Below are 24,595 nucleotides of genomic sequence, written 5' to 3' on the forward strand. Positions count from 1 at the left end.
TCGGTTCATAACTACTTTATCTCTAATTCTGCACACACCTGGAAATGGAGCCCAGCGACTTTCCTTGACCTCTTACACCAGCGTTTGCTTTAAAGGATCTTTCTGGGGCTGGAGAGATGGCTCAGGGGTTAGGGCCTTGCTCATGCATGGCCCACCCAGTATAGTTCACTGAACACCATCAAGACTTATCCTTGAGCATAGTGCCAGGAGGAAGCCCTAGGCACAGCGGGGTGTGGCCCGCAAAAATAATGAGAACATAAAGAATCTGAGCCAACAGATCACTGCCTCTGGGATTCCTAAGTCCTGTCCCTGACCTGGTTTCCTACATCCATAATGGACTTGTCTGTTCTGCGTCCTTCCTGTTCCCGCTGCTTGCAGGGGCACCACCAGGGGGCAGTGTGGAGCTATGGATCACTCTCGGGTTTCCCCCAAAGAAATTTTGAATATTCCAACTACTGTATTTTTTTATTGTATCCCCTCTGCTCATTCACATGCATAATATTGGTTTGAGGTAATCATACCCTTCTTCCTACTTCTGTATTTTCCCCCTCTAAGTTATATGGTGGTTATTTAAAATAACCTGATCTCTCCTAGCTCTTCTGGATCTGAGGTCTACCTGTCTAGGTTGTTCTAATCCAACTTCTGCCTGGACTCTCAGTACACCCGGCAGATGCCCGGGCAGGCTGGAGAGAGAGCTGACGTTTCTTCCAGCTCCTGTCCAACGAAAGGGCTCACAGGGTAGACTTCTGGGTGAAGCGGTGGCCAATACTGAACATCTCTGGACCTTATTCTCTTCACCTGCTCAATAGGGATAACACTGGCATCAATTAAAGTTGTGGGGTTAAATAATAACACATGATTCAATGCAGGCACAATGCAGGGAAACAGCAAGTGTTTTCTTGAAAGGAATCTGTTTACTCTTCTCTGCAGTCTGTTGTCTTTCGTTTTAGTGTCTTAGCTGAAATGATGATAAAGAAGATAGAATTTGATTTCAGGAGCTGGAGTGATAGCGCGGTGGATAGGGTGTTTGCCTTGCACGAGGCCGACCCAGGTTCCATTCCCTGCATCCCATATGGTCCCCCAAGCACTGCCAGGAGTGCATGAGCCAGGAGTAACCCGTGTGCATCGCTGGGTGTGACCCAAAAAAGCAAAAACAAGAATTAGATTTCAGACTGAGCAGCATGAGAGTGACCAGGTGGCCCCAGCTCTAGGAGGACTTGGATATCGGGTGTCAGCTTAGGGCGGGAGAGCTCATGCGCTGACCTGAGCACAGCTGGGGGTGACTCGAAAACAGAAACAGATATGGCTTGGTTTTTGTCATCAGCATATGTTTGTTGCCCCACGTTTATTTAAACACTGTGGTTTACAAAGTTGGTTGTGGTGATTTGTCACCGGCGTTCATATTCCAACATCAATCCCACCACCACTGTCACCTTCCCTCCACCAGTGTCTCCGATTTTCCCAACCACCCGTCAAGTCTGTTCCATCACAGGCCCACAGTAACTATTTTTTAATATTGCTTGTTACCAATAAGCGGTTAACGGAACAATCAAAAGATATTTCCTTAGAAGGGGCTGGAGCGATAGCACAGCAGGTAGGGCATTTGCCTTGCATGCGGCTGACCCGGGTTCTTTTCTCAGCATCCCATATGGTCCTCTGAGCACTGCCAGGAGTAATTCCTGAGTGCATGAGCCAGAAGTAACCCCTGTGCATTGCTGGGTGTGACCCAAAAAGAAAAAAAAAAGATATTTCCTTAGAAGAAAATTTGTGAAAATTGTTGTATCTTATCATGGGGACATTAAGTCCTTGTCTGAGGGATTACTAAGATGTTGTGAAAAGTTAAGCCTTCCGTATGAATATTTTTTGTTAATCAGGATATATTGGCTTTCATGATACATCCCTGTAATCAGCATTTGAACTACAGTTGGAAGCAGGAATGAGGCAGCACTTATGGATGTTTATTTTGATCCATCTCCGTTTGTGTAGTAAGAGAACTCCTGTCTGCAGTGAGCTGACCCGTTTCCTCTTTGATTGCTTCGCCTGCCCTGCCGGCAGCATTAGGGTGCAACGCTGATTGCCTTTGACCTTTAGAAATCTTCTGACCTAGAGCAGACCAGGAAGCGACACTTAAATGCAAGAAGCACCTCCAAAATTCCCTGCCTGGTCACACCTGGTGAGTGGTGCCAAGGGCTATGGACCCAGGGACAAAGAGGGCCACAGAGCCTCTGCGAGCCTCACTCTGGATGGGAAAATCAGGGGCCAGCATCCAGAGGACAGAGTGGAGGTGCCGGGCAGCTCGAGGTCACTGCAGCTCAGGGGTGGAAGAGGTGGACGTCGGGGGGGGGCAGCCTGCGGATGAGCGCAGCCAGGGGACAGTGAGGAAGAGACGGGGTAGAAGGACTTCTCTGAAGCTTGGACTCGGGAGTCCGTGAGCAGGTGGCAGGTGGGTGGTCTTTATGGTTTTGTTTGGGTTTGAGGGTTTTTTTTGTTGGTTTGGGGGTCACACTCAGCAATGTTCAGGGGTCATGTCTGGCTCTTTGCTCAGAGATCACTCCTGGCAGTGCTCAGGGGAACATATGAGATGGAACCTAGGTCGGCTGCTTGCAGGGCAGCAAGGCAAACACCATCCGTGCTGTACCACCTCTCGGGCCCCTTAGTATTTGCTTTTTTGGTGGGGGAGGGGTGTCTTCCTTTGTTTCACACCCAGCTCAGAACTTACTCCTGGCTCTGCATTCAGGGATCACTCCTGGTGGGCTCGGGGGACCACCTGGACTCCTGGGGATAGAATCCACGTCTGCCATGTGTAGGACAAGCTCTCCACCAGCCGACTATCACTCCAGCCCCGGGGTGGTAATTTGGGAAGAAACGATGGAGCCTCGTGGTATGGGTTGATTTTAGGGTTGTGCGCAGAATCCCTTTCGGTCCCTCAGATGCCACAAACAGTTTTCCTCATGCCACAGTGTCCTCAAATGTCACCCCTTTGCATCATCTTTGACCCCATGCTGTCTATATTGTTCTTGCTTTGTTTGAATTCTTTGTTTTGTTTGGGGCCACACCTAGCAGTGGCTTCCTTCTGGCTTTGCACTAAGGACTGTCCAGGCAGTGAGGACTCCTGGCAGTGCTTGGGAGACCATATGGGATGCCGGGGATTGAACCCAGGTCAGCCACATGCAAGGCAAACGCCCTACCCGCTGTGCTATCACTCCGGCCGGAAATCAGCTACACCTATGCAAATGGGCAGTGCCTATTAATGAATAGCTGACATTCTGATCCAAAGACATTTACTAGAATTGCTCTGGGACCTGGCAGTGAGCTGCCCCACCCTTTCGTGCTGTGAAGTGGGCATGGGGAGGGGCACTGTGATAACGTAGAGCAGGGTCAGCCACAACAATGTGCATTGGGGATAAAGGGTCGTGTCTCAGTCCTTCTTCTCCTCGCTGAGTTTCCTGTGCCCATCACTGGGGTACCAATGCGGAGTTCTCACCCATTCTCAGACAGGCTTGCGCACACTCCTCCTGGCGTCTCCGCCTCAGCTCCTGCATCCCGAGTGATGGTGGCCTTGTTCTCGTGTCCTCTCGCTTCTGGAGTCCCAGATGTCTCTAGGAACTGCCTCCTCAGACATTTCTCATTTCCTGATGTCCGGCAGCCGTAGACTCTGGCCAGCCCCTGGCCTGCGGGAATGGTGGAGAAGGTTCTGGAGAGAGGCCCTGGAAGCTCCAGGAGCTGGGAGGCTCTTGGCTGTTCCTTTGTGTTGTGTGTTTCACTGGCCCAAGATAAGCGCTTCCCGTTCCCCATTGATTATGCACAGATCCTGCTTCCTTTCTCCTCAATACCTGGGATGCTTTCCAGCTTCTCCTCCCACAGGGGAAAATCCGTAAACTCCAGAATTCCCAGGCCTGGGGCTGGAGCGATAGCTCAGCGGGTAGGGCGTTTGCCTTGCACATGGCCAACCCGGGTTCGATTCCCAGCATCCCATATAGTCCCCCAAGCACCGCCAGGAGTAATTCCTGAGTGCAGAGCCTGGAGTATTGCTGGGTATGACCCAATCTGAGCATCACTGGGCATGACCCAAAAAGCAAAAAAAAAAAAAAAATGTGCTCACAGAGAGAGCAGCGTTCAGCCAGACATGCTCCTCCCTCCTCCCAGCCCAGGCTCCACGTCTTCTTCAGCTTCCCCAGGCATGAATAGGTGGTGCCTCCCAGGTGAATTCAAGACGAAATGGAACATGTTGTATCATTTGAGACATGCTAGAGAAGTCCAGAGCCTTGTATTCTAGTTCTTGGGTAAGCCTGGGAATTTCCAGTAGGCTCAAACTCCCTGTTGTAAAATAAAATGATGCTTCTGGGCTGGAGCGAGGGTACAGTGAGTAAGACGTTTGCCTCACATGCAGGTTACCTGGTTCAGTCCGCAGCACCGGATAATGTCCCCCAAGCCCATCAGGAGTGACCCCTGAGCACAGAGCCGGGAGTAAGCCCTGAGCACTACCAGGTGTAGCCCCCAAAACAAAAACATGATACTGCCTTCTCTATACCTAGGAATCAGATCACAGGGGATAATTCATACTGAACATTTTAAAAATATATTTAGGAGCTGGGGCTGGAGCAATAGCACAACGGGTGGGGCATTTGCCGTGCACACGACTGACCCGGGTTCAATTCCCAGCATCCCATATGGTCCCCCAGCACCGCCAGGAGTAATTCCTGAGTGCAGAGCCAGGAGTAACCCCTGTGCATCGCTGGGTGTGATCCGAAAAAGCAAAAATAAATAAATAAAAATTTAAGAAATATGTATTTAGGGGCTGGATAGCACGGCAGGTAGGGCATTTGCCTTGCACGCGGCTGACCCGGGTTCGATTCCCAGCATCCCATATGGTCCCCTGAGCACCGCCAGGCGTAATTCCTGAGTGCAGAGCCAGGAGTAACCCCTGTGCATTGCCAGGTGTGACCCAAAAAGAAAACAATTAAAAATAAAAATATATTTACCTGAAAAGTAAAATTAGGGGTCGGAGCAATCGTACAGCAGATAGGGTATTTATCTGCCTTACACGCAGCCGACCCTGGCTCCATCCCCAGCATCCCTTATGGTCCTCGAGCACCACCAGGAGTAATTCCTGAGTGCAGAGCCAGGAGTTGCCCCTGAGCATCACTGGGTGTGGCCCAAAAACACACAAAAAATCATTGGGGCCAGCAAGATAGTGCAAAGGGTGGGAGAAGCCTGGGGCCCAAGCCATGAGCCACAGGCCACGCTGAATGGACTCCCCTCCCCCACTGAAGAAAAAATTTAAGTTTAAAACAGTGGAAATAATTTGCCTGCTGGACACCATGCAGATGCACTGCCTGCATGAGGTCTCCCAGGCTTTCCACGAGAACCCTGCCCTGTCGCCTCAGCCCTCTTCTTTGGTTGAAAATCCAGTGACTTACGCAGCAGTCTCCCCTGTGCCGGGCCCAGGCTGTGCGTGCAGGAGCCAGGAGCTCGGCTTTTCTCCAGAGCAACCGCCCAGCACCACAGAAACCTCCTCGGCAGGACAGGGATGTGGCTCCAGTTCACCGCATGTGCCTCGGGTGTTCGAGGCTCGGGGTTCGTTCCAGGGAATCTGCCCCGTAGCATCTGATGCACAGAAGCAGCCGCCATCTCTTAGACATCACTAGCCACTGAGGGATGGGTTGCTCTATGCAGAACTTTCTTGGGGGGGCAGGGAGGTGGTGTACGGTGCTCAGGAGCGACCCCTGGCGGTGCTCAGAGGGACCATATGTGGTGCCAAGGATTCAAACCAGACCGAGCCACATGGAAGGCAAGTGCCTTGGCCCCTGTGTTTTCTCTCCAGCCCCTATACAGAACTTTCACTGCACACGGATCAGCTGCCTGCCTGCCTACCTTTTTGCTCTCCTGCCATCCTTCCTTTGATTTTTGGCCTCCTGAGCTATATCCTAGGCTCCTCCGATTAACTTCCTCCCTCCCTCCTTGCTGCCTGCCTTCCTTCTTTCCTTCCTTCCTAGCTGTCTCCCTTCCTTCTTTCCTTTCTTCCTAACTGTCTCCCTTCCTTCCTTCCTTCCTTCCTAGCTGTCTTCCTTCCTTCCTTCCTTCCTTCCTTCCTTCCTTCCTTCCTTCCTTCCTTCCTTCCTTCCTTCCTTCCTTCGTCCCTCCCTCCCTCCCTCCCTCTCTCCCTCTCTCCCTCCCTTCCTTCCTTCTTTCCTATTGCCCAAGCAGAGGAGAGGGCTCTGACCGGGAAGCCAGTGTGTAGAGCGCGGGGGCTGGGTAGAAGGGCAGCCAATGGTGGCGGCTCCGTGGAGGACGCTCATCTGTTCCCTGAGCCTGTGGGTTTCACACACGTCCCTCAGCCACCCCACTCCGCTCCCGGATTGCAAGCCCCCTCCCTCTTGCCCACACTTTGCATCTTTCTTTCCTTCAAATCGTTGCTTGGCTATGTGACAGAGCCCAGGCTCACTGGTAACAAGAGAAATGCAAATTGGAGCTACAAAGCGCTGCCTTTGACACCTGGAAGGTTGGCACCGGGCAGCGAGCGTGCCCTGAGCTGGCACTGGGGCAGCCAGCGTGCTTCATAGTTACTGGTGGCAGTGCAGACTGGGGTCCACGATGACTCAGCCCCGAAATGGGCAGAGCTCTGGCCTAGCCGTGCCCCCAGCACTGCAGCTGGAGCCTACCGTGATATTCCTCCAGAAACAAAGCAACTGGAGGCTGCTTATCACAGCAGAAGATCCGGGCGCGTGACTGGCCGGGAGCTGGTAGTGGCCCTCGTGGGTCAGAACTGTGCGGCGTCCACACTGAGAAAAGCAGCTCTCTGTTCTGGTTCAGAATCGCCTCTGCCCCACCCCCCGTTTATGGTGTATACATGGAGGTGATTTGGGTCGGGGAGGAGCCATTATGGATGTGAGCTGGCGGTCTTGAACCCTAGGAGGCAGTCGCCACTTTCTGAAACAAATCTTGTCCAAGACCAGGAGGCCTCGGGCCAGAGTGATAGCACAGTGGGGAGGGCGTTTGCCTTGCACATGGCTGACCTGGGTTCGATCCCCAGCATCCCAAACACTGCCAGGAGCAACCCCTGAGCATCACTGGATGTGACCCAAAAACCAAAAGAAAATGACCAGGAGGCCAAATTGCCAAGTTTCCTGGGGCTGGGGAGATGGCCCAAAGGCTGAGCCCATGACCCACAAGCAGGAGACCTGGGTTCGAGCCCCGGCACCGCATGTCCCCCAAGCACTACGGGCATCACTAACATGCTCCGAAGTTCCAGTGGGACAGGGTTTGAACATCTGATCGCTGCCTCTCGGCAGGAACTGGAGGTGCAGAAGTGACCCTGGAGCTTCCAGTCCAGAGGACACGCGTGGAAGGCACTTAGCTTGCTGGGTGCCCCGAAAGCACCAGGCCCAGCTGGGGGCAGAGAGGGGCAAGAGTGACTCTGGGCGCTGCTGATGGCTTGCCCAGGAAGGTGAGCCTAGGGCAGGATCTTTATTTGGTTTTGGTTTTGTGGCCATACCTGGTGATGCTCAGAGCTGGCTCGGCACACAGGGATCACTCCTGGCCGTGCTCAGGGGACCAGATGGGGCACCGGGGGGAATGAAACCAGGTCGGCCACATGCAAGGCAAGCGCCCCGTCAGCTCTATTATCACCCCGGCCCCTTGGTACAGGATCTTGATGAGCAGGTGGCATTTCTCACGGGTAAAGGACGCAGCATATTCAGTGGCTAGTAAGGGCCTTAGGGAGCTGGGGCTGGGCTAGACTAGAGCATGAGTCAGCCTTGAAAAGCGAATGATTTAGCCCTTTATTCCTTGACCCCTGCAATCTACTGGAGTTGGGGGGAAGGAAACAACACTTTTACTCTCTTCCCCTCTTTTTGTTGCTGGTGTCACGAATGGTGGGGCACGGGCCGTGCAGGAACTGGTTGCTTTTGTGCTGACCGAGAGTGGTGCTTCGTCAGTGGTGTTCGGTGCCCATGCCTGCTCGGGTGTGCGCCCTTCGTGGACACACACGTGGCTTTATGGTGGTGTTGCCAGTTGTGGCTGGCTCCTTACTAGGGACATTCTTGGGGAGCAATAGCTCTGAGGCCTCATGGAGCTGGGACAGCCTTTACCGGGGCCCCGACGAGAGGCTGCACCTCCCAGTCGTGGCGAGAGAGTCAGCTGAAGGCGTTTCCTGCATCGTGTTCATTCCTAATGCGATTCTTCGTGGCCTTGAAGGAAGCGGAGAGCATTGAGTGTAGTGCCACGGGGAACGGGGCGGAGGGGCTGCCATCTGTCCGAGGCGCTGCGGTCCCAGCCTGTTTTCTGAGTGGCTGTGTCCCTTGACAAGAAGAAATGAGACCATTTCTCCTAAGGAACCTGCATCTGAGGGTCCTGAGTCTCTGCCACGGAGGACTGAAGGGACAGGAAAGCCTGGTCCCCTGCAGCCTGGTTTCTTACACTGGGTTTGATTAAGACACGGGGTCGCGTTACTTCATGTGGTGTCGCCTAACTCTGGTAAATTTTCTTCCAAAATAAACTTCTGAGGCGGGAGCACAACAGGCCAGAGTGTATGCTGCTTGGGATCAGGGGCCCCAGGGCCCCTCCCCAACACTGCATGGAGGACATTTTCGAAGCCGGTTATCGGCAGTGAAAGCGCCCACACAGTACGCAAGAAAGCTAAAAGGGGCCTTTACTTTTATTTTCTGGCCGGCTGAAGGGATTCTGTGGGCGGGGTCACTTGGGCACCCCTTGGAGGCAAGAGGAGGCTCATTTCTCTGCAGCGAGGGCACCACAGTGGATGTTGTACCAGAACCTGTGTGTCCCACAGGCCTCGGAGAGCACCGGGATGGGGACGGTGCGGGCGTTCCCAAGAGCCGCGTCCTGAGCATAGCAAAGCAGGCTTGGACCAGGTGGTCGTGGGGGGCTGGGCTCCCCCTGCTTCTGGGAGTCCTAGGGTTAATCTCCGCAGCTCATTGGCAGCCCGGCCTCTGTACAGGGCATGCTGGGATTTCCTCCCAGCTGTTTTACATCACGAAGATTTGTCTGCTGGGGAAATTCCAGGGCACAGCTGCAATTAATCTGCGGCGCAGTCTTACAGCTAAGCTAAACGAGGGTCCTGGAGGGCCCCTTCTCCCCTCCCAACAGGAAGAGGGGCTCAGGCGCTGCGCTGAGGCCTCGCAGGCCGCCTCTGCCAGGGGACCCAGAAGCCCCCTAAAGAAAAAGCGGAGCAGCAGGGCACCCCTTTAGAATCTTTCAAGCCAGAGCACTGCTGATAGCAGCGCTTGATAAAGATGTCACACACAGAGAAAAGCCTGCGCGGGGAAGAATGCAGAAGTGGGTATCTGAAGGTCTCCTGGTTCGCATTCCACAGCCGGACAAGAACAGGCAAGCCCCCGGAGCCACAGGGCGGACAGGGGGGCCTGGGGGGCGCGGGGCTGGCTCGCAACCAGAGTCCAACCAGCTGCGTCTACCCAGCTGGTGGATCTGTGTAGGTAGATCCCAGAGGAGCTGACAACTGTTGCGCGAGAATGATGTAAACCGAGGATGAAGATCATCCATCCTTCACAGGTAAACACTGGCTCTAGGAGCCGCGGTTTGGGTGCGTGCCCAGTGTGTGCCTGACCCAGGGCGGATGCCAGCACTGCCTGGTCCCCCAAGCGCCCCTGGGATGTCCTGGGTAATCCCACAGCCCCATATCCTGGAGGCTTTGCCTTGAGACTGCCAGCCTGCTTGGCCAAGAGTGACTCCTGAGCACTGTTCCCCTCAAAAAAGAGAAAAGTTAAAAAGGAAATGATAGGTTCTAATGAATAGCATCTTTGTCCTTTATAGCAAAATTACCCCAAGACTTTCTACAGGACCTGAGTCCCCCAAAAGCATCCCCCAGGTTCAGATCAACTGGGACTTGACCTTCTCACAGCACCACAAGGCAGGGTGGCGTACAGAGTGTCACCTGCCAATCGAGGTGGTCATACTTACCATCAAAGTTCGCTTAGTTTGTTCTTGCTGTTTCGAGGAGTAGAAGGTGCTGCCCCGTGAAGTGGTAGTCAGTCCTCTTGCCGGGGTGCTCCCTGCATCGGGATGCACAGGCCCGTTTTCTCGGTCCCATGAGCAGCCCTGGAGGGAAGCTGGAGCATCTTGTGCCCTGTTCAGCTATCCCATCGCTGGTCGGGAGCCAGCTGCAGCCAGGCGGGCGCAGCGAGCCAGGCCAGAGAGACCAGCAGCGTTCATCTGCCCACATGCCTTTCCAGGCAGTGTGGGCTCAGCCAGGCCACCTAATCCCCACAGACACGCTCTGGGCGGAGAGCTCGTGCCCGTGAGAAAGAAGGAAGCCCAGAAGCTGCCTTTCTGCAGGGCGCGGCCGGCCCTTGTCTTGAACTGCCACCTCTGAGTGCCTTCCAAGGGCAGGCTGCCTGGGCTGAGGGACTTTCCCTAATTTCTGCCTCTGTCGTTCACCTATCCTTTGGGAAGGCTCCATTTGTCAGAATTGCACTCAGAGGCTAGTGGTGGCAGCCCTGCTCAACAGCAGGGGGCGCTGACCTCTGATTGGTCACCCCACTTCTCTGCCCAAACCCCTTGTTTTCAGATGTTAGTCAGAAAAGTAGGAGGGAGGTATGGACCAGCCTCTTTCCCAGCTGCACCCCTGCATCACTACCGCCCCCCACCTGCCTCTACCAGCACTGACCATGTCCCCCACGCCGCCTCTCCACCTGGGTGAACGCCCGTGAGTGCAAGTGGACACTCAAGGCGGAAGGGTCAGTAGGTGGCACTCCAAGACCCAAATGGGAGATGGTTCAATGGGCTGGAGCTCCGGCTCTCTGTGCAGGAGGTCTGGGTTCCAGCCCTAGCAGCAGTGGTCATCCGAGCACTAACTAGAGCGGCCCCTAACACAAAGCCAGAACTGGCCTTAGCACTGCTTGGTGTCACCCCAAAATATAAATAAATAAGCTCCAAGACCATGTTAGACCTTAAACAAAAGATTATACTGAGAGAGAGAGTGTTCGCGCGTGTGTGTGTGTGTGTGTGTGTGTGTGTGTGTGTGTGTTCTCCGATAACCCGAGTACAAGGCCAAAAAGGCCTTCAGCAGCTCCTCAGCCCCTGGAACTGGGGTTCTCTGGGTATCTCATGGGGGCAGCTTGCTCTTCCGGGAACCTTCTGACAAAGTCACTCTTGGAGATGCAGAGGGACAGGGGAGTGGGCCTGCTTGAACTTAGCAGGTGGGAACCAGGAATACTCTGAGGTATTCTACAGTGCCCAGGAAAGCCCCCTACAACAGAGACTCACCCGACCCACATGCCTTCATGCCAAGGTAGAGACCCCAGACTGGGCCCTAGGCGCCACTCTGAGGGCTTCGGAGGTTGCCCTAAGGACTGTGGCATCAGCTTTGCTTGCAGGAGACATGAATTCTGTCCCCAGGGCCCAAACACTGAGAAACAAAACCCTCATGCCCTTCCAACTGGGTTCATCAAGGTTCCCGCAGGCCACCACACGTGCTATAAGACCCCCAGCATGTGTCAGGACTCTCGGTAGAGTACCTGGGGCTGGTGGGACTGATGTATTTTAAGGATCTTCTGTTTTTAATGTCAGGAATGTGGATCTGGGACCCTTTAGTACCTGGTATCTATGATTTTAGCTTAACTTTGAAAAGGCATGGGGGGGGGGGGGGCGTTTGCCTTGCACATGACCGACCTGGGTTTGATTCCCAGCATCCCATATGGTCCCCCAAGCACCGCCAGAAGTAATTCCTGAGTGCATGAGCCAGGAGTAACCCCTGTACATCACCAGGTGTGACCCAAAAAGAAAAAAAAGCATATGGGGGACCAAGGTAGTATAACAGGGCGCTTGCCTTGCATGCAGATGACCAGGTTCAATCTCCGACATCCCACACGACCCCTGAAGCTAGCCAGGAGCGATTCCTGCATGCAGAACCAAAAATAAGCCCTGGGCCCTGTTGGACTTGGCCCCAAAAGCAGTAAATATAAATAAAAAGACAAGTGGGGGGCTTATGGGTGGGATCCTCGGGCATCGGTACAAGGGGTAATGTTGAAACGTTGTGTGGATGAAGCCCCACTATGAACAGTATTATAAGTCACAGTGCTCTCCATCAGTCAGTAGTGTTTAGCTTTGTCTTGCTTTGGGACCACACCTGCCTGTGCTCAGGGCTTACTCCTCGCTCCGTGCTCCGGGATCACTGCTGGTGGTGCTCGGGGACCGTACACAAGGCAAGTGCCCTGCCTGCTGTACTATCGCTCCAGCCAGCCCCATGTTTAAAAAATAGGTAAATAGGGGCCGGAGCGATAGCACAGCGGGTAGGGCGTTTGCCTTGCACGCGGCTGACCCGGGTTCGATCCCCGGCATCCCATATGGTCCCCCAAGCACTGCCAGGAGTAATTCCTGAGTGCAAAGCCAGGAGTTACCCCTGAGCATCGCTGGGTGTGACCCAAAAAGCAAAAAAAAAAAAAATAGGTAAATAAAAGTGACAGCTAGTTATGGGGTTGAGTAAGGCCTTTATACCTTGCCTGCAGCTGACTCCCGTTCCCTCCCTGGCACCCCTTGATCCGCCAAACGCCACCTAAGCAGCACCTGATCCTGGGGCCCTGTTGGCTGGTAATCACCAGCAGAGGCTTCTGTGCCTCCTGAGCACCAAAGTTCACAGAGAGGTACGTGTACAGAGCGCCAGGTGTGAGTGTCAGGGCGTGGCTCCTAGAGAAAGGCGTGTGACATCGGCATGGGCCTGGGTTCCTGCAGGAGGGCACTGGCTTTCTCTGTCCTTCAGGCTCCGGGCGGCCAGGCGGGGGCAGAGGTTCTGGTGCCCAACCCGTGGGGGTGTGAGCAGGCCACCCCAGGCAGGTTGCTCGCCTGCCCGCCTGCAGCACAGCTGCTCGTAGGAGCAGCTTGTCGTGAAGAGCGGAGCTACGTCTGTCTGTGAAGTGCTTGGTAAACTGCCCGTGTGCTCCCGGGGTTTCTGTCTTGTTTTGTTTTGTCTGTTTTGGGGGCCACACCTGGCAATGCTCAGGGGTCACTCCTGGCTCTACTCTCAGAAGTGCTCAGGGGACCATATGTGTCAATGTTTCTCCTTGCTGGCTTTTTGCCCAGTGAGCTTTGTCTAGTGAAGACCCGTCAGATTGTTGGCAAATGTGGGCTCCAGGGAAGGAAAAAGTCGGCATGGGTGTGAAGGCAGGACACGTGGGGCCCCCAGAGGGGGGCACAGAGGGGCCTGAGACTTGCTGAGAAGTGTGGGGTACCAGAGGGCTAAGTCTTTCCCCAGTCATGGCCTCTTGCCCCCTTTCATGACCACCTCTGCAGCCAGGCCTGCCAGCGCCCCCCATTTGCTCCCGCACCTCTCACTGCCCCTGGGGTATGAGTCCTTCAGTTCCTTTAGCCCTGGACCACTTTTCTGAAAGCCCAGTCCAGGCCCTGCCTTCCGGTCTGTTCTGGGTTAATGAGCAGGAGGTCCTTGGGGTGGCTGTCCTAACCTGATCCTGGCCAGGCCCGGTCAGGACTGTTCAGCCTGCAGCTGAGTGCCGGCCAGGGATGACGCAGACCACTTCCGTCTCTGTGATGGGCCTCCCACCGGCAGGAGGAGCCGCAGGCCTTGCGTGCTGTGGCCCCTGGCAGAGACGAATGGTTTGCGCACAAAACTACTAGCTGCCATTCATCAAACGTCTCCCATACCAGAAGCACATGCTCAGTTCTGACGGCACCTGACAACCTGCACCGTTACTGATGGGCTCCTTGCTTTCGAGACAGAAACCGGAAACCCAGTTGTTAAAATGCTTGTCCAGGGCCGGGAAGACATACAGTGCAGGAGTTAAGGTGCTTGCCTCGGAGGGGGCCAGAGAGAGAGCACTGTGGGAAAGGAGCTTCCCAGACAATCCCCGGCAGCCCAGGTGATCCTCCGAGCACCACCCAGGAGTGATTCTTGATTGCAGGAACAAGAATAATCCTAGAGCATCGCCAAGAGTTTTTTAAAAGACTTAAAATAATAATAAAAGGCACTTGTCTTTGACAAGGCAACCATGGCTTGATGCCCAGCGTGACCCCTGTGAACCGAGAGGAAGTGACTCAAGAACAGGGTCAGGAGTCGCCCCCAGCACCACTGGCTGTGGCTTTCAAACACAGGCAGCTTGTCAAAATCCCAAGGTCTACACTGGCAGAGAATTGGAATCTGTGACAGCGGGACACCAGTGCTCCCCCATGCCTCTCCACTCCCTTTTTCCTCCTTTCCCCAAGATTTTCACTACATTTTTTTTTTTGGGGGGGGGAGGGCGCGCAGGGAGCTACTGTGCTCAGAGCTTACTCCTGGCTCTGCACTCAATACTCACCCCTGGCAGGGATCTAGGGACCCTGTGGGATGCCGGGCATCAAACCCGGGGCAGCTGTGTGCACGGCAGGCAGCTGCCCACTGTAGTATCTACCCAACCGGAGAGAGTTCCATTTAAAGCGTGTGCACACATACCCACATGCTGAGAACTCACTGTTTGGATTTTCTGCAGCAGCGTCTGGGAGGAAGTAGGTACTGGGTTGCACTTACTGGGGATGGGGAGGTTGGTTGGGAGTTTGGGCCACACCTGGAAGTACCTGGGGGTCGCTCCTGGTGGTGCAGGTGAGAACCAGGTGCCGGGGATTTACCCGGGTCAGCCACGGGCAACACAAGCGCCTTGTACCCTCCTGCGGCCCTGGGTCTGGTGCCTGAGGTTGGGGAACTCTGAAGTGAGACCAGGGAGGCCACACTTCCTTGAGTGTGGATCTGTGCTATCACAAGCCTGCGCGTGCCGGGTGATGTCATTCATCCACTCACCGGATTCTTCTGGAAAGGCATTTCTGAGGAGGGAGTGGAGCGTCCTAGGAGAGTCAGCTCGGGGAATGAAGGGACAGGATTGCCAGCTGGGCTCTCTGTCCCTGCACGCGCCCCACTTGTCCCTGCCTACGGGGGCCTTCTCTCTCCCTGGAAGGTTCTTTGAATTCCTGAGCCCTCAGTGCTGTCCTGTGGGGTCGGCCCCCTCCACCACCTGGTGGGTGATGCCGGGCGGAGCCCTTGCGGTCGGGGCGGCCAGCCAGTGCCCACTGCAGAGCCCTATTTTCAGGCACCCAAGACCAGTGTTTCTCGGTTTTTCAGTTGCCGCCGTCCAACTTGGTTTCCTTGCAGTGGTGCCTGCTCCTCCCAGTTGGCTCCCCGGCCTCTAGCCACGGCCCTCCACTTACGCTATGTCACCTGGGGGCCCACGGGAGGTCTGTGCCCCTGACTGAGGAACTGCTCTCAGGGCCTCATCTCACCAGCTCTCGGTCTCTCTGTCCCTGCAGTACCTGCAGATGAAATGGCCCCTCCTCGATGTCCCCTCCAGCGCCACCGTCAAGGACACCAGGTCACCGTCCCCTGCACACCTGGTGAGTCTGTTTCTCCTTTAAAGTGTTGAAGGGTCTGGGACTGTGCTCCAGGTGAACATGGAGCCCGAGGAAGAGCCCAAGCAGTTGGGGGTGCGCCCAGGTCAGTGTCGTGCCAGTCCGACCCCCACACACTGGAGCCTGCACACATGCAGCCGTGAGCCGGCTGGTTGAAGTGCTAGGCCCACCTGGGCAGTCTGGGGCTGGCTCGGGATGGCTTCCTCACTCCTCTACTGCCACGGTTCCCTGGAGCTGTAGGAAAGCGCTGATTGAGTGGACTCCTGGGTCTCTGTGGAGTCTGAGCTGGTGTCCGGCCTTCTCTGGGCTGCTTCCGGCTGGGATTAAAGGCAGAAGAGAGATGCTTCTGGAATGTGTGTGCCCTCACACTGGACCTTTCTTTTTCTTTTTTTGCTTTTTTTGGGCACACCCAGTATGCTCAGGGGTTACTCCTGGCTCTGCACTCAGGAATTACTCCTGGCGGTGCTTGGGGGATCATATGGAATGCTGGGGATTGAACCCAGGTTGGCCGCATGCAAGGCAAATGCCCTATCTTCTGTACTATCACTCCGGCCCACACTGGACCTTTCTTAGGTGCTGTGGGCACCCATACAGTGAGTCTAAGATTCACAAAGGGGTGTAGCCAGAAGGAAGCCAGATGGCTTGACCTAGCCATGTTCCAGGCCAGCAGACCTGGGGCCCTGCTGCTCTGGAGAATTTGACTTGACCTGCATGCTCCTTCCCCCATTCTGGGCTGCTAATGAAACAGCAGTTGTAAACATTCGTTGATCTGGTTATTTGGGTTGGGGGGTCACACTTGGTCGTAGGTGATGCCAAGGATCAAACCCATTCATGTGTGCACACACTGCACCCGTTGAGCATCTCTCCAGCCCTCTGGGTTAGTTTTTGTTTGGGGGCCACACCTGGTGGTGCTCAGGGGAGGTATGGATGCCAGGGATCAACCCTAGGTCAGCTGCTTGCGAGGCAAGTGCCCTCCTCGCTGTGCTATCTCTCGGCCCCACTCTGGGCTGTTCTAAAGCCATCCACATACATGAGTTTATCTCATTCAGGACATTTAAAAATACTCTGATGGCCACATGGCAGTAAAGGCTTGGCTCCTAGTTGGAGGGGGTAAGACGCTTGCCATGCATGCGGCCAACTGCCGTGATCCCTGAGCACCGCCAGGAGTAACCTAGAGCACTGCAGGGTGTGGTCCCTAACTCTCACCCCCCAAAAAAGGCTTTGCTTCTAGTTGTGCAGAAGATGCTGGTCCTGAGCATGTGAGCCAGGGGCCCTGTGTCTCTGAGGCCCAGCAGTTTTCCCCTGACCTGTGTCCAGCGCTGCCCACCATGAGGCAGGTGTTTGACCCTGTAGGGATCAATAGCCGCTGAGTCAGCCGTTCCCCAGGGCCACAAGCACCCCTTGAACAAGCCTGAGCGGGTCAGGGAGGTGCTGGGAACGGCGGCGGGCCACGGCCACTTCCGGGGCAGGAGCACGTGCTGCGAGTGCCCTCTAGTGGTCAGTCTCTGCAGAGGCGGGGAGCACCTACCCTGCTGCAAATTGGCCCGTCTGCCCCCAGCTCAGCTATCTCTCACCTTTGGGGGCATTTCCTTATCACCCTTCCTTCCACCCAGCCTGTGCAGCCCGCTGCGTGCTCAGCCGACCAGAAATGACCAGACCCTCCTGTGGCATCTGCATGTTCTGCCTGTGCACTGTCTAAAATCTCATCTCTACGTTTCCTTCACTTTTTGTTGCTGTTGCAATGACCAGGGTCACACTAAGCCCCGGGTGCTTTGGGGAGGGAGGATGCCGGGGCTTGGGGCCTACCTGACAGTATTCAGGGGACTGTTCCTGGCTCTGCTCAGGGGTCTTTCCTGGAGGCACTCGTGGAACTGTTTGAATCTGTGTGGTGTGCTGGGTGTTGAACCCAGGTCAGCCACATGCAAGGCAAGCACCTTAACCTCTGGACTATCTCTCCGGCCCTAAGTTTCTTTGGGGAAGGGGGACTGAGTCACACCCAGCAGTACCCAGGGCCTATTCCTAGTTCTGTGGTCAGAGGTCATTCCTGGCAGTGCCCTGGGGACCCTCTGTGGTGCCAGGGATCAAACCAGGATTGACCGTGTGAAACCAAACAAATGCTTTACCCCACTTCTCTGCAGCTTGGCCCTGGTGATTGCCACAGGTGGGGGTCACTCAGTGCACACAGGCCCACTCATTCAGAGGTGTGCGCATGCACGCTCGGGCTGGGCTCACCTCCTGACACGGCTCTGTGGGCATCATGGGTGGCAGGCGGGAGGGCCGCTGTCAGAACCACGCTCAGCCCGGGTGGGTGTGGCTCTCAGGGTCAGATTCACGACCTCCACTGGCCCCCACATTTGATCCCTGATGGCCATACCCCCCAAAATGAAAGCTCTTGATTCTGTACTTTATTTTTTTAATTTATTTTATTTTATTGATTGATTGATTTTTCTTTTTGGGTCACATCTGGTGATGCTCAGGTTCTACTCCTGGCTCTGCACTCAGGAATTACTCCTGGTGGTGCTTGGGGGAATCATATGGGATGCTGGGAATCGAACCCGGGTCGGCCGCGTGCAAGGCAAATGCCCTACCCATTGTGCTATCGCTCCAGCTCCCTGCACTTTAGATTAGAATCACAAGCAGCATATTTTCTGGTGTGACTTGCATGGGAGAAGGGCAAGTGAAAAATCTCCTGCTGACTTGCAGACATCCGTGGGTCCCGGCCTGCCCGGACACAGAGGGGTGTGTAAACATGCCAGCCCCTGTGAGCATGAAACTTAGTGTTGTTTGTTTTTATTTGTTTGTTTCTGGGTCACACCTGAAAATGCCCGAGGACTACTCCTTACTCTGTGCTCAGGGGACCATATGCCAGGGACCAAACTCAGGACAGCTGCACGCAAGGCAGCTACCCTACCCGCTGTACTTTGTCAGCCCCCTTTTTGTTGCGAACTCTCCCAATAAGCTCTGAGAGCCAGCAGGGCCAGAGAACAACTCCACAAGTGGATCACAGCTTTGCATCTGGGGGTCCGGATTCTAACCTTTGGGCCACGTGGTTCCCTGAGCACCAGGGAGGAGGCCCGCGAGTGAATAAATAACTAAATAGACCGAGTTTCTCCATCTTCTCAACACTGGCAGCGCAGAGAACTCCACGCCTCCTGAGTAGGCCGACACTGCTCTGTCCTCCCGCCAACACTGATTTTCATTCCTTCTTCATATTTTTAACTATTTTCCACATTTGGGGTTTGCTTTCGTTTTGAGATTTGGGTTTGGGACCACGTGCAGAAGTGGCCAGTGCTTCCTCCTGTCCCTATGCACTCCTGGAGGGACTCGGGAAGAGCAAACTGGGTCAGCCGTGTTTGCAAGGCAAGTGTCTCAGCCCCGTGCTGTCTGTCTGGCCCCACTCCGGCCTCTGTCTTGCCAGGTGTATTGGCAGCAAACTTTGGGGAGAGGGAGAGTTTGTCCCACGCCCCCTGCTAAGACGGCCTGAGCACTTCCCTGACCTTGTGCATTCTCTCTCCCCCCACCTGCACACTCTGATGGCGCCTTCCTCCTCTTGGAGCTTCAGTGCCCTCTCCGCCTCCTTTCAGGGCCTCCGTGCATCTGTCAGTCAATTCCCAGGCTTCCTCGTCTCCTTCCTTCCCTCTGCCCCAGCCCCCTGGCCTCTTGGGAACTCCTCAAATACGCCAAGCCTGTTGCCTGCCACAAGGCCATTGCACCACTGTTCCTTTTGCCAAAGTGCTCTTCTCCCACCTAGCTGCACCTCCCGCTTCCTACAGCCCTCAGGTATTTATTAAAAAATCATTTCCAGGAGTATCGAAGAGATAGTACAGTGGGCAGAGTGTTTGCCTTGCCTGCAGCTGACCTGGGTTCAACCCCCAGCACCTATATGGTCTTCTAAGCACCACCAAAAGTGGTCCCTGGGACTGGAGCAATAGCACAGCGGGTAGGGCATTTGCCTTGCATGCGGCCGATCCAGGTTCGATTCCCAGCATCCCATATGGTCTCCTGAGTACTGCCAGGGGTAATTCCTGAGTGTAGAGCCAGGAGTGACTCCTATGCATCGCCAGGTGTGACCCAAAAACCAAATAAAAAACAAAACAAAACAAAATAAAAGTGGTCTCTGAGCACAGCTGGGTGTGTGTGACCCAAAAACAAACAACCTTGGGGTTGGAGGTATAGCACAGTGGGTAGGGCGTTTGCCTTGCACTCGGCCAACCCTGGTTCGATTCCCAGCATCCCATATGGTCCCCCAAGCACTGCCAGGAGTAATTCCTGGAGTGCAGAACCAGGAGTAACCACTGTGCATCTCCAGGTATGACCCAAAAAGGGGGGAAAAAAAAACAGCCTCTGCAAAAAGTGAATGTGAACCAGTGTGATAATACAGGAGGAAGGGCGCTTGCCTCGCACGCTGGCTGACCCAGGTTTGATCTGCAGCATCCTTTATGGTCCCCCAAGCTCCACCAGGAGTGATCCCTGAGAACAACCAGGTTAGCCCCCAAAACAAAAGCGAAACAAAACAAAAAGGCAATGCCACAAGGATAATCTTTTTGATCTAAGTAGACAAGATTCTGCAGGGCTTTCACAAAGCCTCCCTGTGGCCCAACGAGCACACACTGGGTGGGACAGAAACGTCACGCTTCCTCCTGGCGTTTGTGTCCCCTGTGGGCAGCGAGCTCAGCGAGTCCCCATGGGGACCCACACTGTGTCCCTCTCTGGCTGCCCGGTCAAGGCCTGCTGTGTGGGCAGGTAGTCTCCGCATACTTCAGGTCGTGAAGCCAAGTGACTCTCGGTGTCTCTCAGTAGAGGGAAAACTGTGGGAGATCATTGTCACTGTATCACTGTCATCCCGTTGTTCATTGGTTTGCTCGAGCAGGCCCCAGTAACGTTTCCATTTGTCCCAGCCCTGAGATTTTAGCAGCCTCTCCTTACTTGTTTTCCCCAACCATTGGAGGCTCTTTTCAGGGTCAGCGGAATGAGACCTGTTGTTGTTACTGTATTTGGCATATTGAATACACCACGGGGAGTTTGCCAGGCTCTTCGGTGCGGGTGGGATACTCTCAGTAGCTTGCTGGGCTCTCCAAGAGGCACTGTTGGAGATATCTGGTCAAATTCTTAATACTGGATAGACTTGACTGAGCTTATATTTTGCTTTAAAGCAGTATTTGTCAGGGCCAGGGAAATGGCAGGTAAAACGCTTGTCTTGCATATGGCCAACCCCTTCAACTCCCCAGATCACTCTGTGGTCCCCTGAGCACCGCCAGGAGTAATTCCTGAGTATAGAACCAAGAGTAACCTCTGTGCATTCTCTGAAAAAAAAAAAAAAGTAGTTTCAGTTATAGCATAGCGGGTAGGGTGTTTGCCTTGCACACAGCTGACCCAGGTTCGATTCCTCCATCCCTCTCGGAGAGCCCAGCGAGCTACCGAAAGTATTCCGCCCGCATGGCAGAGCCTGGCAAGCCACCCATGGTGTATTCGATATGCCAAAAATGAAACAACAAGAAATACGGGGTACTTTGAAGTACAACCCATGAAAAACATAAAAAGACCTTAGTAAAGGTCAGAGAGATGGTATAATAATTAAGGTGTTTGCCTTGCACATGAGGGATCCAGGTCTATCCTCAGCTCCCCATATGGTCCCCCGAGTCCACCAGAAGCCCTGATCATAGCCAGGTGTAGCCCCCAAAACAAAACAAGACCTTCCATGCCAAAGGATCGGTTCCTGTAGAAAGAAGGTTGGGTCTGAGTCATGTACTGTTTAAGGGTTAGGGTGGGGCACTGTGGGGATTTAAGGACAATCAAAGCCCCAAGTATGACACGTACAAAGAGAGCTGTTCTCGCCCACAAAACTGACTGGTTTCCTCCAGGATATGCTATAGACATAGATGTCCCCCTGAGGGGAACAGTGTGGGGAGACTCACATAAAAATGTTCGGAAGCGGAGCTGGAGTGATAGCACAGCGGGTAGGGCGTTTGCCTTGCACGTGGCCGACCCGGGTTAGAATCCCAGCATCCCATATGGTCCCTTGAGCACCGCCAGGGGTGATTCCTGAGTGCATGAGCCAGGAGTGAGCCCTGTGCATCACCAGGTGTGACCCAAAAAGAAAAAAAAAATGTTGGGAAGGGGCTGAAGTAACAGTATGGTAGTAGGAAGCTTGCCTTGCTTGTGGCCAATCGGGGTTCAATATCTCGCATCCCATATGATCCCTGGAGCACCACCAGGAATAACCCCTGAGTGTAGAAACCCCTGAGCATCCCAGTGTGTTGCCCTAAAATCAAAATAAATAGAAAAATAACTTTTTTTTTTTTGGCGTTTTGGGTCACACCTGGTGATGCTCAGGGTTTACTCCTGGCTCTGCACTCAGGAATCACTCCTGGGGTTGCTTAGGGAAGCCTATCAGATGCTGGGGATTGAACCTGGGTCGGTCGCATGCAAGGCAAGTGCCCTACCACTGTCCTATTGCTCTGGCCAGAGAAATGACTTTTTTACTTAAAAATTTAAAAACTTTAGGAAGAAATTAACATTTCCCTTCCCTTCTTTTTGTTGCACTGTTGTGGCAGTGAAAGGGTTGGAGTTAGGGGCTCGAACCCCGCGGCCTACAGCTCACACATCTTTGGTGATACTTGCTGTGCATACCTGCCTGTGTGCAGAGCTGCCGGGACCACAGTAGGGGGGTGTGAACAGACACAGGGCACTGTCAGACACCCAGGATGTGTGGCAGTCATGGGAAAGAACATGGTTTGCATGCGTGGGCCCCTGGGTTCGGCCTTCTCCATACACTCAAAACCAGTTTCAGAACTTGGCTCCATGTGGGCAGCGGTTCAGCGACTAGGTTTGGACCGACCCTGACTTGTAGTTGGAGCCTGAGTGTCCTTGGGATCCTGTTCTACTGTTGGGCTGGCCGGTGCCCCTGTCTGGGAGAAAACTCCTACTTTCATTTTAATGGAGATTCTGTTGCTCTCGTGATACTGAACTTCACCCCGATACTGAACTTCATATAAAATGTCCAGGAAATCCCAGTTTAGCTCACTGATGCTGCATGTTTAATGGCAATGTCTTCAAAGGCCAGGAAAGAGAATTGATGATACGAATAGGGACACCATTTGGGCACTGATAAGCAACATTAGATGAACCCACGGGGGAAGAGGTGGGAGGCTCTTGGAGGCGACTGGGCTTTTTCCTGGCTCTGTGCTCGGAGAACCTGGGGGAGGGGGTCCAGAACGTACATCAGTGTTGGCCGCTGGCAAGGCCAGCGCCTGACTCGCGGCGCGCTCTCTGCAGCCTTTGTTAAGGCTCTGGAGAAAGCAGGAACAAGAGAAGACAGGAGGTGAGAGCAGCACAGGGCTGGTGGAATGCAGTTCTGCCGTGACCAGCCGTGGGCCGGACTAAGTCGCTCAACTCTGAGCTGTCTCCTCACCCTGCACTGCCCGTCATTGTCGCGTCTGTGTCATATTGAAGTAAAGAGATTGAAACTTACTGCTGGGTGCATAAATGGGAGCTTTGGGTGGGGGCTTGTTTGGGCTAGACATGCGCTCGGGACATCCATGTCTGGGATGAAGGCCAGGCCTCCTCATGCAAAGCGGACACCCCAGCCGTTACACAGTCTCTCTCCTGCCCAGCAGCTATTTTTACATGACTGTCCTTATTGTTGATTCAGATTAGGCTCAGACCATCACAGAATTAATTCAGCCTACCAATCCTCAGTGCACCCATTTGTCGTATTTTCATTTCAGCACCTCAGAAACCAGGGTATGACCTTTATGTGCCAGTGATTTTTCTTTCCTGGTGGCCCTATTTGCATTGATGCTGTGTGGTACTCTTGCACTGCCAGCAGGTTTGTTCATTGCTCTCTGAGGCTGTGTGGTTTTGCTTCACGTCGGCCTCTGCAGCTAAGTTCAGGAGGCTGGAGGTCACTCTCTGTTCCGTCCCTACAGCCCTGAAGACCAGCGGGTCATACCTGGTTGATGCCCAGGGGTTAAATTTGGGTCTTTGCACATTTATGACCACCTGTGCTCTTGTTGGTGTTTTCGGTCGTTTGTTTGTTGGGGGTGGGGGGCATGGGCGGTGGATATATCCAGTGGTGCTTTGGGGAACTCTGTGAGGTGAGGAAGGGTTAAATTAGGGCCAGCTTCATGCAAAAGTGCCTTAACCTCTATATCACCTCTTGCCCCTTTTGTTGTTTGGGTGGGTTTTGGTTTTTATTTTTGTATGTTTTGGTTTCTGGTTTGGAGGCCACACCCGGTGCTCAGGGATCACTCTTAGCAGTGCTCAGGGGACCCAGTGGGGTGCCAGGGATCTGACCCAGGTCGGCCCCATGCAAGGTGAACAACAACCTTACTCACCGTTGTCTCTCGGCCCCTGGCGGTGGTTTTGGACTTAGGTGAGCACAGCAGGGAGTTTCTGGGGCCCTGGCTGCTCCTTCCTTGAACCCCGAGCAGACCCTATAAGGGCTGCTAGGCTGTGACAGCCCCCGCTCCTCTGATTTCCTTCTTGGACTGGAACTTGAGAGCTGTTGTTTTTATGACTTGGTAAGGGTGTGTAGAAGCCTTTAAACTCCACCGAGATTCACTGAGATTCTGGGCTGCAGCAGGCAGGGCATTTGCCTTGCACGAAGCTGACCCAGGTTCGATCCCCGGCACCCACTGTGGTCCCAAGAGCCCACCAGGAGTAAGTACCACTGGGTATGACCCCGAAACAGAGTCAACTTCATTGTGATCCCAAACCTGTGTGCGCTGTAGCTGCCGGGGGCCTTTTGCACCCGTGTCTGGGGAGCGAACTCGAACGCTGCTGAGCTGCAGGCAGTAGGGGGAAGGGAAGAGCGGGTATCGGCCACCTCCGGAACAGCCACCTCTGGAGCCGGTCCTTGGCAAACAGCTGCTGGGGTCCCTCTCTCTGGCTTCCGCTCCCTAGTCTGTTTGTCTCTTTCAGTCGAATAAAGTCCCTGTTGTCCAGCACCCGCATCACATGCACCCGCTGACGCCCCTCATCACCTACAGCAACGACCACTTCTCCCCCGGCTCCCCGCCCACGCACCTGTCCCCGGAGATCGACCCGAAGACAGGTGAGCGGGGGGCCCAGGCCAGCACCTCCCACCGTCCAGGCGGCCCGAGATGTGGGAATGGACAGCGCGGCCTCCTCCCCACTGGCTAGTCCAGCCTTGGCCCTCAAGGGAGAGTGACCGGAAGCCCCTGCGTAGACTGTCCTGCCTGACCCGAAGCCCTGGGGGCTGAGGGGCTTGGGG

At 54.4% G+C, this 24,595-nt stretch overlaps 1 protein-coding gene across 1 annotated transcript in view; it reads left to right on the forward strand.

Moving 5' to 3' along the window:
- TCF7L1 (transcription factor 7 like 1) overlaps positions 1–24,595 on the forward strand; it is a 168,528-nt gene that overhangs the window by 137,826 nt on the left and 6,107 nt on the right. Inside the window, exons 4-5 of the mRNA XM_055122819.1 lie at positions 15,262–15,345; positions 24,283–24,415. Of these exons, the coding sequence (XP_054978794.1) occupies positions 15,262–15,345; positions 24,283–24,415 (217 nt within the window). The remainder of the gene's footprint in view (positions 1–15,261; positions 15,346–24,282; positions 24,416–24,595) is intronic.

Source organism: Sorex araneus, chromosome X, assembly GCF_027595985.1.
Source record: "Sorex araneus isolate mSorAra2 chromosome X, mSorAra2.pri, whole genome shotgun sequence".
NCBI classification, from domain to species: Eukaryota; Metazoa; Chordata; class Mammalia; order Eulipotyphla; family Soricidae; genus Sorex; species Sorex araneus.